This window comes from Pan paniscus, chromosome 3 (assembly GCF_029289425.2).
Source record: "Pan paniscus chromosome 3, NHGRI_mPanPan1-v2.0_pri, whole genome shotgun sequence".
In the NCBI taxonomy this organism is placed as follows: Eukaryota; Metazoa; Chordata; class Mammalia; order Primates; family Hominidae; genus Pan; species Pan paniscus.
Window position 1 is genome coordinate 53,778,542 of NC_073252.2, and position 13,752 is coordinate 53,792,293.

Genomic DNA, 13,752 nt, shown 5'->3' on the forward strand with positions numbered 1-13,752 from the left:
AACATAGTATTGGAAGTTCTGGCCAGGGCAATCAGGCAAGAGAAAGAAATAAATATTAAAATAGGAAGAGAGGAAGTCAAATTGTCTCTGTTTGCAGACAACATGATTGTATATTTAGAAAACCCCATCGCCTCAGCCCCAAAATCTCCTTAAGCTGATAAGCAACTTCAGCAAAGTCTCAGGATACAAAATCAATGTGCAAAAATCACAAGCATTCCTATACACAAATAATAGACAAGCAGAGAGCCAAATCATGAGTGAACTCCCATTCACAGTTGCTACAAAGAGAATAAAACACCTAGGAATACAACTTCCAAGGGACGTGAAGGACCTCTTCAAGGAGAACTACAAACCACTGCTCAAGGAAATAAGAGAGGACACAAACAAATGGAAAAACATTCCATGCTCATGGAGAGGAAGAATCAATATTGTGAAAATGGCCATACTGTCCAAAGCAATTTATAGATTCTATGCTATTCCCATCAAGCTATCATTGACTTTCTTCATAGACCTAGAAAAAGCTACTTTAAATTTCATATGGAACCAAAAAAGAGCCCATATAGCCAAGATAATCTTAAGCAAAAAGAACAAAGCTGGAGGGATCATGCTACCTGACTTCAAACTATACTTCAAGGCTACAGTAAACAAAACAGCATGGTACTGGTACCAAAAAGACAGATAGACCAATGGAACAGGACAGAGGCCTCAGAAATAACATCACACATCTACAACCATCTGATCTTTGACAAACCTGACAAAAACAAGCAATGGGGAAAGGATTCCCTATTTAATAAACAGTGCTAGGAAAATGGGCTAGCCATATGCAGAAAACAGAAACTGGACCTCTTCTTTACACCTTATATAAAAATTAACTCAAGATGGATTAAAGACTTAAACATAAAACCTAAAACCATAAAAACTCTAGAAGAAAACCTAGGCAATACCATTCAGGACATAGGCATGGACTAAGACTTCATGACTAAAACACCAAAAGCAATTGCAACAAAAGCCAAAATTGACAAATGTGATCTAATTAAACTAAAGAGCTTCTGCTCAGCAAAGGAAACTATCATCAGCATGAACAGGTAACCTACAGAATGGGAGAAAATTTTTGCAATCTATCCATCTGACAAAGGCCTAATATCCAGAATCTACAAGGAACTTAAACAAATTTACAAAATAAAACACAAACAACCCCATCAAAAAGTGGGTATAGGATATGATCAGACACTTCTCAAAAGAAAACATTTATGTGGCCAACAAACATATGAAAAAAAGCTCATCATCACTGGTCATTAGAGAAATGCAAAACAAAACCACAATGAGATACCATCTCATGCCAGTTAAAATGGCGATCATTAAAAAGTCTGGAAACAACAGATGCTGGAGAGGATGTGGAGAAATAGGAATGCTTTTATACTGTTGAGGGGAGTGTAAATTAGTTCAACCATTGTGGAAGACAGTGTGGTGATTCCTCAAGGATCTAGAACCAGAAGTACCATTTGACCCAGCAATCCTATTACTGGGTATATACCCAAAGGATTATAAATCATTCTAGCACATGTATGTTTGTTGAAACACTATTTACAATAGCAAAGACTTGTAACCAACCCAAATGCCCATCAATGATAGACTGGATTAAAGAAAATGTGGCACATATACTATGCAGCACAAAAAAGAATGAGTTCACATCCTTTGCAGGGACATGGATGAAGCTGGAAACCATCAACCTCAGCAAACTAACACAGGAACAGAAAACCAAACATCACGTTTTCACTCATGAGTGGGAGTTGAACAATGAGAACACATGGACACAGGGAGGGGAACATCATACACTGGGGCCAGCCAGAGGGTGAAGGGCAAGGGGAGGGAGGGCATTAGGACAAATACCTAATGCATGCAGGGCTTAAAACCTAGATGACAGGTTGATAGGTGCAGCAAACCACCATGACACATGTATACCTATGTAACAAACCTGAACATTCTGCACATGTATCCCAGAACTTAAAGTAAAAGTTAAAAAAAAGATACTCTAGGGACAGAATATGTTTTTAATAAATAATTTCCTTTCATTAAATCCTTTTTTGATTAAATTATTCCCTATATGTTTCATAGAAAAAAATCTAGGATACATTCCAATGAGCAAAGAGCAGTTATTGCTGACTCTATACGAAGAATTAGTATTTTCTATGTTCTTTTTGCTAATCTATGTTTTCTGATTTTCCTAATATGAGCATTAACTTTTTTTTAGAGACAGGATCTCACTCTGTCACCTAGGCTGAAGGGCACTGGCATGATTATAGCTCACTGCAGCCTTGAACTACTGGATTCAAGCCATCCTCCTGACTTGACCTCCCAAAGCACTGGGATTATAGGAGTGAGTGGTCACACCCAGACAGTATTAACATTTTAAAATAAAATATAATTTTTAAAAAGTAATTAAAATACATGTCATCTTGAGTTTCCATTAAACCTTCTGACCTATGACCTTATGTTATAGATACACATTTATTATCAACACTAACATGCCTGTCTTAGTCCATTTGTGTTGCTACAAAGGAATACCTGAGGCTGGGTAATTTTTAAGAAAAGAAATTTATTTGGCTCATAGCTCTACAGGGTGTACAAGAAGCATGGTGCCAGCATCTGCTTCTGATGAGGGCTTCAGGATTCTTCCACTCGTGGCAAAAGGCAAAGGGGAGCTAGCATGTGCAGACATCACATGGTGAGAGAACAAGCAAGAGAGAGGAGGAGGAGCCAGGCTCTTTACAATAACCAGTTCTCACAGGAACTAAGAGTGAGAATTCACTCACTCCTGTGAGAAAGGCACCAAGCCATTCACGAGGGATCCACCCCCATGACTCAAACATCTCAAACCAGCCCCCACGTCCAACACTGGGGATCAAGCTGCAACATAAGATTTAGCGGGGCCAAACAGACCATATCCACCCATGGCAATGCGGACAAAAGGAAAAAATATCTCAGTAAATTTAATTCAAAATGAAAGAAAATAATATTGTAAAGGAAGAGGAAAGGAGGTACTCATTCAATACCAGGGGAAAAACCTGGGGAAAAGGCAATAGAGTAAGTCTGTTTTTATTTATGCCTTTATTTATTTTTACCAATAGTTGATATACCTATATAATATTCACGTGCCACAAAAATATGAGAAGATTACATGTGAATATTGATCTCATGGGTGATAAAGTATACAAAATGTTGATTAACTGAAGCAGAAATCCATTGAGAAATGCTTATAACCATCAGGTATTACATATACAGATGTTGCCAAGTCAAAGTTGAACATCCACAGTGGGACACTCATCATAAATTCTGTTTAATCTTTAAAAGGAGACAGAGAAATAGCCAAGTACATAGTAATAAAATCTGCCTAATCATTCTCCTACGATTCTTCTATGCTTGAGTTCGTTTTATAGGAGTCTTATTACATGCACGTTTACATTCCTTCCCGATATACATATTCTCAAGGAACTAAAAAAAAATGAGAGAACCTTCATTAGATTGACAAACAAAACTTGCACAGTACAGTCCTCCCCACAACCACTACCATACCTAACTCAAAATTTCACACTCTAATATATATCCTTACACTATGCAAAATCACATGTTAATAATCTGACCATGATAGATGTTGGTCTTTGGAAGGTAGTCACACAGTATCAGAAACACTCAGATGGAATTCACACTTGTTCTGTGCCCAAGCCTGGCCCAGCCCAGCTCAACATAGCCTTGTGCTGCCCATCCCTGCTACTAAGGCTTGGGATCCATCCGTGCAGCAGAGGGAATGAGGCTGTGGGTGATGCATCAAGTAGTTAATCCAGCAGCAGATACTGGAATGTGTAGGTAAGTGCATATGTTCACATAACATATGTGAATGTACACAGGAGGTTAAAAAAAAGAATGAATGTTCACATATAGATTTAAGTAAATAATAACTGTGTATACACACACCCACATGTACACACACATATATTTATATACTCTGTGTGTGTATATGCATATATATCTTACTCCCTGTGATAGAGCCCCTTCTCTCTTTCAGTTGAAATCTTATTGATAAAATAAGAATATAGGATGTAAGAATAAAGGGACAAAATATTGTAGGGTTTTGAGTGACAGGTGTTCTCAGAGGACTCTGTTGTGACCAGGGGCATCATTTCTCTAGTCAATGTGACTGAAAAGAGGACAGCTAGATGTAGGGAGACCCCCTGAAACTATTGCTATGGAATAAAAGATGAAATGCTCCTGATTATTGTAAATACAAAATTGCATGCAGGATTGTGTAAAGACAATGCCAGGCTGGGCTGCCAGAACGAGCCAACAGCGCATGATGTGCTTCCCCCTGCAGAGAGCCTATGAACAGACGTGCAGTCAGGGAGGTTGCACATCACCAAGATTCCTATCCCAGAAAAGCAGATGTTCATAGCTCTGGGAATGGAATGCGACCCTTGTGGAAAGCCTATAAACGGACGCATGGGGGGCGTCTGTCCATATGGATAAGATAGGGCTATAAACGCCCTCATCTTGCCGCGGCTCTTCTAGGCCTCTCTAGGGTTAAGGCATACTCCCTTCTGAGAATTTCTGGTCTAACCGGTTGCCTAGCTTCACCTCCTGTTTCCATGGATTGTTTGTAACCAGCTTTTGTGGCAACTGTTACTGCTGATTAATATCTTGCTAATCATAGGTTATGGAAAGATTGTGTTTCTCTTTTAAGGCTCTGTTAGAAATTATTGACGCACACACTATATTGTAAATTCTTATCTCTGTATACTGTACTTCTACATACAAATGTTATGTTAAAGAATTACTTCATCCCCATGTGACCATCTCACCTCACAATCAAATGACCCTAAATCTCTCACTAACCTACCCCCGCCCTCACTAAACTTAATAATAAATGCTGGTATATCCAGTGCATTGTTGGCACCGTGGGACCAGAAGGCGGTGACACCCCTGGACCCAGCTTTCACTATCTTGTGTGTGTCTATTATTTCTCAACCTGCCAATCCGCCTGGGAACAGAGAGCCCTGTTGCATTGCGGGCTGCTGGCCAGATCCTGCAATAGCCAGTGTGTCAGGCATGCTTTCTTTTTGCCCAAAACTGAACTAAATATTCATGAACAGCATGGATTAAATCAATAGGGAACACATCAAAATGAAAAAAAGAAGTGTGTTTTGCCGCTAAAAATGTTAAGATACAAAAATGAGCCACAATAATATCAACGGCAAATAAGGATTTATATATACACACACATATATCACAGAAGTACATCTTTACATATCTAATATGGACTCGTAAACACATAATTATGTAATATTAAAGCTATAGATGCATATTTTATATTTTATATATTATATATAAATATAGTTATGCAAATCTTATATACAGATTAGGCAGTTATTTGTATATTAAATATATCTAGCAGACCTAGTATTGATGTTCAAAGCTAAAGCAGTTCCTCCAAACCAGTTCTATAATGGAGTTTCCCAGTCTCAAATCTCCATCTCATGCTCTAGACTTGCCTGATTTAACTTTGAAACCAGTCTGATTCTGAACTTCGTCCTACATTTATTTGTTAGCAGTATCAGCTATTGTTAGTTCTATCACTCTTGGAAAAACAGAAATCAAATCTCCCATTTCCAGAAACTTCTGACCATCTCAGTTGCACTGTCCCCTAAGGACCGCAAGGTACGTGCACACAGAGGACAGTGGACAAATGCTTGACATTATCAGCTATGACTTCAGCCCCAGATGCCTATCTAGTCTCCTGCTGCAGTGACAGGGCTGATCTGGGCACACTGCTCGAGGCAGCAGGCCCTCCCGCTCCATGTTCCCTTCTGCCAACCTCCCACCCCAACCCTGTTACAAGTGATTGTCCAAAGGGGTACCACATTGTGTGGAGATTCTGGGGCCAGCTTTACAAGTTAGTGAGGGGAAACCAGGAGGCAGAAACGAAGAAAGGGAAAAAAGACAGAAGACACTGGCCAGGCCCCCCAGGAAGTGAACTTTTGCCTTAGCCTGTTTCTACTTGAGGCAGAGCTAATAGTGCAATGATAAAATTGCAAATCCCAACGCTATTTTGTCCTAACCCAAGCCACAGTTCTTTGTCCTTAGACCAGGATGTAAAGGAGACTTGAAAACATCCTAGAGAATTCAGGGTGTTGAGTAACAGTTGGAATTTGCAAGGCCCATGCCCTGTACATAGACCTCCTATTGAGGCCAAATCCAAGGAAGATGAGTCAAAGATCAGCAGGGAAATAGTATCTCTGATAGTAGCAGAAACCAAATAGGCAGAATAAAAAGGGCAAAATGCCATATCCTATCTCTGAGTCCCCGTCTGGGGATAAGCATGCCCTTTCTTCCAGGGGCCTGTCTTGGTATGTGCCTGTAAGAGAACTATTTGGGTTTGTCAGGGTCATAACCTCTTCCCGTCAACAACTGTGAGCCATGAAGCCCCTCAGCAGGGCCTTCTGAAAGGACGCTTTACTCACACGTGGCATCCTGTAGCCCCTGCTTAGAATGAAATCCTTAAAGGCAACTGTTCCGTGAAGGTCTGCAAGTAACTCCTCCTAAAAGAGTACCCACATTTGAAGAAAGGGGTCAGCCATCAGAAGCTTGATTTCATATTTGTTCTCATTAAAAGCATTTATGTCTTCATGAAGTATCTCATTTTAACCCATATCCTTGTTTTTGAATATGTGTGTAATGTTCATGAGTTGATGAATATGAAGGCTTTTAAAGATGTCCAGCTTTCTCTCCTTCCCCTAGCCTTTTCCTTATCCCCATATTAAGGATGGGCAACACATTTTAGCAATTAGACAATTATTGACCTATGATGTCTGGAATCTAACCTAGTTAAGATTAACAGTATGTCCACAAATCATAGATCTTAACTTCAAAGGACAGAACAATCAAAAATGATTTGATCAGTCCCAACATCTACAATATTTATGCATCTTTTTAGTTTTTCTTTACATTTATTTTAATTTAAAAATTGGATGCATAAGTTTACATAATTTCAATTCAGTACTTTAAAACCATTTCACCTTCCAAACCAAATCTATCAAGAGTAGTCAAAACTCACGAGTTCCCAGAAAGACAGTCATGTTGTCATAGTTACTGTCTCTTACCAGTACCCCACAGTGCCTGTGTCTTGTAAACTGGGGTGCCACAGCCTAGTGGTACCACCTATAGTCGATAAGGTAAATCATTCCTCAGGTATTAAAAAGGTGTGATTTATAAAAATTATTGTAGAACAATTCCATTGTTATGAATCCTCCCTGTGTCTAAACTGCCTGATAAACAATCTTTTACTATACAAGTTATATCAATTATATTTAAATAATGCTACTTTATTAGCTCACTGTAACCATTTTGGCAAACATCTTTATAGCATTTGTCATCAAAATGAAATATGTTTTGTAAAACTTTTGAAGTCTTTTAAGAATTAGTAATTAAGAATATGCTTTTAAAAAGAGAACTCTAGATACCTTAAAGCAAAAGTTTGTAGCTATTTTTCTTTTTAAATATTTAATTTGAGAAAATGATGTTACCTTTTATAATAAAAGTGCAACTGGAATAGCTTTATGTTATATATTAAATTCACATAAACTTAGGCTTTCCAAAAACCATACTAAGAAATTCTGCCAAACATGATTTACATAATTTTGAGACTTATATAAACATGGGGTGCTCATAAATTTGTATCATACCTCACACCTGAAAATAAGAATTTATATTCAGTACTGGAAAAGATTAAAATGACCTTCCTTCCTGTCTTAGCTTTCCAATCTGAAGAAGACAATTGATGAGTAATTACTGAAGAATAATAAGTCTAATTTGTATTGTATTTTACTTTCTCAAAGTGTTTTCACGTCTGTTATCTAGGAGAAGTTTGGGGTCTGTTGAAAAAGAGAAGAGGTTTGCAAATACCCTCATTAGAGTACTATGCAAGTGTTGCATCAATATTTCCAAATTTCCAGGGCCATAATGAGTATCTTCTTTCCACTAGCTACTTTTACACAAGCAATGAGCAGGCAGAGTTTATCTGTAGTAAAATTAGAGCACACCCTTGTTGTGAGTGTTTGTTGCTTTGCAATATCAAACAGTGCTTAACCTTTGTCCCTTTCCTCTCAGACAGATCCTGCAACTCAAATGAATTGCTTAAAAGAAATTTCCTGGTTGAAATTTTGAATTTTTTGACATTCACCTATAGCTGATAGGAAACAAGCTTCACATTTTGTTACCCAAAGATAACTCATGACATCACATCTATTCTGGGCACTGAGGTGGTCGTACCAAGTCACACCACCCTTTGAACAATTATCCTTGGAATAAATTGTTCCAAGAATGGTGGAATAGCATGAGTAGCTGTCCAATCTTTAGAGATGTCATGTCTACCACAAAGCCAGGAGATTCCAAGTCTTGCGTATTACACATTCTCCTTAACATTACTTAGCTTTCTCCTTGCTGAATTCAATATGCAAGGTGGAGGGCTTTCAGGAGCCTTTGTATTACGCCACAGAGTCTGGTTCAGTATGAGGGTGGCAGATGCACTGTGATCATCTTAAGCTCAGATGATCAAATCTCAGTATAAATACATACCTGTTCCTGCAGCTCCTTTTTAAAATTCTCCTCTTGAGCCTTATGTGAGACCTCAGGGTCAACCAGAGGCTCGTCTACTCTTTGCTTTTTCCACAACTTGGGGTTCAAATACCATGCTCCATACCTCATCTTCACCCACTTTGGCTTATAAGGATTCTATGGAAAGTAACATAATTCCCAGTGCCATTGATTTTTTGTTTGTTTGTCATTTCAAAAATCTAAAGCTTAGCTTAGGAGAGCAGGATCATTACTTTGGAATTTAGGTTGGTCCTTGCCAAAGTATTTTGTGAAGTTTCAGCATGCTTTGATTTTACAAAGTAAACATTAAAGTTCATGATTTAAAAATAATACAGTGGTTAATAACATGGCCTTTGGATTTTGACAGACCAGGGTTCAAATCCAGCTTTCCCCAACTTAGTAGGTGGAGTCCATGATCAAGTTACATAAATTCTTGATCTGTAAAATGGAGATAACAATAGTATACATCCCCACAGGGCTGTTGTGAAGATTAAAGGAGAGAATGTATGCAAAGCAGCTAGGAATCACGTAAAAATCACATATTTCCCCCTAGGGTAAAGACCTTGAACAATATTCAGTCAACCAAAATAGTAAGTTATTAGACAGTGTGAGCCCAGCACGGTGCTCAGCCTTGCACATGCTACAATATTTTTTTTATCAAACCGCTAACACCAAGCTTTTGCCTTTTTTTTTTTCTTTTTCTTTCTTTTTTTTTGAGACGGAGTCTCGCTCTGTCGCCCAGGCTGGGGTGCAGTGAGTGGCGCGATCTCAGCTCACTGCAAGCTCCACCTCACAGGTTCACACCATTCTCCTGCCTCAGCCTCCCAAGTAGCTGGGACTACAGGCGCCCACCACCATGCCCGGCTAATTTTTTTTGTATTTTTTTGTAGAGACGGGGTTTCACCATGTTAGCCAGGATGGTCTTCATCTCCTGACCTCGTGATCCGCCCACCTCGGCCTCCCAAAGTGCTGAGATTACAGGCCTGAGCCACTGCGCCCAGCCAAGCTCTTGCCTTTATAACTGGAAGAGAGAAAGAGGATGATGAACATATCTCATTCCCTTCCTTCCCCGATTCCTCAGTAGCACATCGAGGATGTTAGGAGAACCTGTTGTTGGTTCATAGACTGATACTGTGAATGCAATACCCACACTGTCTCATCACAAAAGGGAGTCTAACTCTTGGGTGTCAGAAACATGAAACCACAAAGATTCTGTCCCTGTCTCCTCTCATGCACATTTAAACTATGTGGCAGAATGTGTGGGTCATTCTAGAGTCGAGCCAGATACGCTCCAAGAAAGAGAGAATGGGACAGAGGAGACAGGAGGGAAATCTCTTCCAGAGCTGGATTCAGCATTGTGATCTCTCTGTTCCGAGCATACAGACTGCCTTGCTATTTCCAGAGCACCCTTGTCATGCTTCTGCCTCAGTGCCTCTACACACACTGTTCCCTCTACTGTAATGTTTTTCCCCAAGACACACACATGGCTTGTTCTTTACCTATTTCATGTCATCTTTTCAGTGGCATCTTCCCTGGCCATCCAATTTAAAAAATGGTAACCCTGGGCCGGGCGCAGCACTTTGGGAGGCCAAGGTGGGCAGATCACCTGAGGTTGGGAATTCGAGATCAGCCTGGTGAAACCCTGTCTCTACTAAATATACAAAATTAGCTGGGCATGGTGGCGCATGCCTGTAGTCCCAGCTACTCGGGAGGCTGAGGCAGGAGAATCGCTTGAACCCGGGAGGTGGAGGTTGCAGTGAGCTGGGATCACGCCACCGCACTCCAGCCTGGGCGACAGAGTGAGACGCTGTCTCCCAAAAAAAACCAAAAAACAAAAAAAACAAAAAAGAAAAAACAAAAAGTAACCCCCTCCCAACAGTCTTTGCCTTCTTTCTCTGCTTCACTTTTCTTAATGACCCTCATCACCATTTCTATGCTATATATTTCCTGATCGTTTGTCTGTCTCTCTTCTCATTCTCTAAAATATAAGCTTCGGAAATTATTCCCAGCTACATCTCCCTAGCATCTAGAAAAATACTTAGGACATAATGGGTGCTTAATAAGTATTTGTTGAATGAAAGTCAGGTCTCTTAACTTTGGCACTATTGACATTTGGTACTGGAGAACTATTTGTATGTAGGGGAGGGGTGTGTGTGTATGTGTGTGTGTGTCTGTCTGTCTGTCTGTCTGTCCCATGCATAATAGGATGTTTAGCAGCATTCCTGGCTTTTACCCACTAGATTCTAATAGCATCCTCCAAGTGGTGACAACCAAAAATGTCATCTTTAGATATTGCCAAATATCCCTGAGGTGGAGGAAGGGGGGCAAATTGCCCTCAGATGCGAACCACTGAAATGAAAAAGGGAAGGAAACAGATTGGGGAAGAAAGGGGAGAAGGAGAGGAATGGAATCTACATTACTGCCACACTGAAGAACTTGAATTCTGGAATATGTTATGTTGTTGGGTAACTGGTGATCTTTCCAGACTCAAGATAAACATAATTCCTTCTGTGATGCCTTTGTAAACATGCCCTCACCCCGTGCTTGATGGAATTGATTACCTCTTCCTATGTCCTGCACAAACCATGACATCATTTCACTATAGTTAATCATTTACCTGTTGACCCCACTAGGCTGTAATCTCCAGAAGTGCAGGAAACAGTCCTCCATTTTTGCTTCATTTGTTCCCAGCACTTTTGGACACATAGTGGTCAGTGCTCAAAAACCTACTACTGTTTTTGAATAAATGCATACACAAATTGATGAATTAATATAGACGGCAAAGAAAGATATATAAAATAGAGGCACAGATTGCTGTGAGAGATTAGAAGTAAGAACAAATTAATGTCAACCAAGCGACCTAGAAGAGCTCCATGGAGAAATCAGCATATTTCCTGTGTCTAAAGGAAGATAGAACCTATGGACATGGAGAGGAGGGGCACTCCAGGCAGCGAGAATACTATGAGCAAGGCTAAGGTGGCAGGAAAGCTCATACACCAAAGACCACAGTTTAGCAGGCCTGAGGGTATGTGGAGTCAGAAAATAAAGACAGGGATGCCCAGAAAACAAAGACAGGGACTTCCAGAATGGGGACCAGATTTACCCTGCCACCTTCAACAATCAAAAAACAAGAAAAAATACATGAATTAATACTATGCAAGACATTGGGTAACCAAGGATAGTGATCCTTGAGTGACAAACAAGATAAGCCCCACGACTGCCCTAGCTCGCTGCCTTCAGGGAGAGCCCAGGAGGAGCCCAATGGACTCTCTGAATTGAGATGACAGGACCGAGAGTCCAGACAGATCAAGGCAGAGAAAGTTTGCAGCACAGAGTATCAGAAAAGAAAAAGCTGCACAGAGAGAGAACTCCAGGAGATTTCAGGGGGTACCCTTTGTGCATGCGTGGGAGGAAACTACCCATGGTCAGGGAAAGAACCAAAAGGAAAAGAGGGCAGTGTCCAGCACTTACACAGGGCCAGGAACACTGCCTTCTTCCTCCTGGAAAACCTAAAGATCCACAGGACACTAGGCAGAACACACAGAAGGGTCTTGCCTCAATAGCAGGGAATAATTACCCCACATTACTTTGGTCTTTCCCAACAAATTTTTTTTAATAGAGACAAAGTCTCACTCTGTTACCCAGACTGGAGTACAGTGGCACAATCATAGCTCACTATAGCCTTGAACTCCTAGGCTTAAGCAATCCTCCTGCCTCGGCCTCCCAAGTAGCTGGGACTACATGTACATGCCACCACATCCAGCTAATTTCTTTTCTAAATTTTTTTTTTTGTACAGACTGGGGTCTCACTATGTTGCCCGAACTGATCTTGAACTTCTGGCTTCAAGTGATACTTCTGCCTTGGCCTCCCCAAATGCTGGGATTACAGGCATAAGCCACCACACCCAACCCCAACAAATCTTAAAAGCAAAACTCAAAAGGATCAAACTTCCAAGTAACTTGGTTGCATCCCAGAACAAAGTTCAAGAATATTTATAGGAATACAAATAGTCAACACCCAGTAAGATAAAGTTAACACTGCCTAGCATCCATCAAAGATTACCAGCCACACAGAGATTCAGGAAAGTATGACCCATAATGAGGAGACAAATCACCTAGTGGAAACTGACACAGAACTGATGCAGATGTTAGAATCAGTAAACAATGCCATCACAGCAATTGTTATAACTATGTTTTTTATGCGCAAAAGGTGAAGTTGAGACATGGAAGATATAAATTAAAAAGACCTAAGTTAAACTTTTAGAGATAAAAATTATAACATAGGAGATTCTAAAAAAATACTAGATGGGATTAACAGAAGATTAGACATTGCAGGAAAAAAATAGAGAATTTAAAGACATAGCCATAGAAACACAAAAAGAAAAGAGAATTTAAAAAGCTGACCAGAGCAGTGGTGAGCTGTAAAACAACTTCAAGCGGCCTAATTGCAGTTAATTAGAGTTCTAGGAAGGGATTGAAAAACAACAAAAAAAAAGTTTGAAGAAATATAGTCCAAAATTTTCCAAAATTAATGAAAACTATAAGCCCACAAATCCAAAAGGCTCAACAAGCCACAAGTACATGAAACATGAAGAAAGATACACCAAGGTTTATGATAATCAAAATGCTCAAAACCAGTGACAAAGAGAAAATATTAAAAGCATCCAAGGAAAAAGCACATCCCCCCAAAAAGAAGATGAGGATGATATAAGATTTCTCCTAGAAACAGTACAACCAAGAAGACAAGAAGGCAAGACCTTTAGTGAAATTTTTAAAACTGTGAATTAACTTTGAACTAGAATTCTTTTCCCACAAAATACAAAATTCCCCCTTATCCATGTTTTTGCTCTCTGCATTTTCATTTACCTGTGGTCAACCATGGTCTGAAGTATTAAATGGAAAATTCTAGAAATAAACAACTCATAAGTATTAAATCGTGAGCCATTCTCAGTAGCATGATGAAATCTCAAGCCATCCTTGTTCCATTCCTCCAGGGATATGATCATCTCTTTGTCCAGAGTATCCACACTGTACACACTACCCACCCTTAGTCACTGAGTAACCGCCTGTTATCATATCAAAAAACGCAGTATATATAGGAGTTAGTAC

At 39.8% G+C, this 13,752-nt stretch overlaps 1 protein-coding gene across 5 annotated transcripts in view; it reads right to left on the reverse strand.

Moving 5' to 3' along the window:
* Positions 1-2,589: 2,589 nt before the first annotated feature.
* FAM47E (family with sequence similarity 47 member E) overlaps positions 2,590-13,752 on the reverse strand; it is a 35,882-nt gene continuing 24,719 nt past the window's right edge. For 2 of the 5 annotated variants that reach the window (XM_055111403.2, XM_008957691.4), the window contains exons 6-7: positions 6,513-6,590; positions 2,590-3,492 (exon numbers count right to left, since the gene is read on the reverse strand). In XM_055111403.2, coding sequence (XP_054967378.2) covers positions 3,415-3,492; positions 6,513-6,590 — 156 coding nt within the window. In that variant the 3' untranslated portion in view covers positions 2,590-3,414. Of the gene's footprint in view, positions 3,493-6,512; positions 6,591-8,625; positions 8,782-13,752 lie in introns of all 5 variants that reach the window. The other 3 variants (XM_034958624.3, XM_008957694.4, XM_008957692.6) reach the window with 3 other exon arrangements.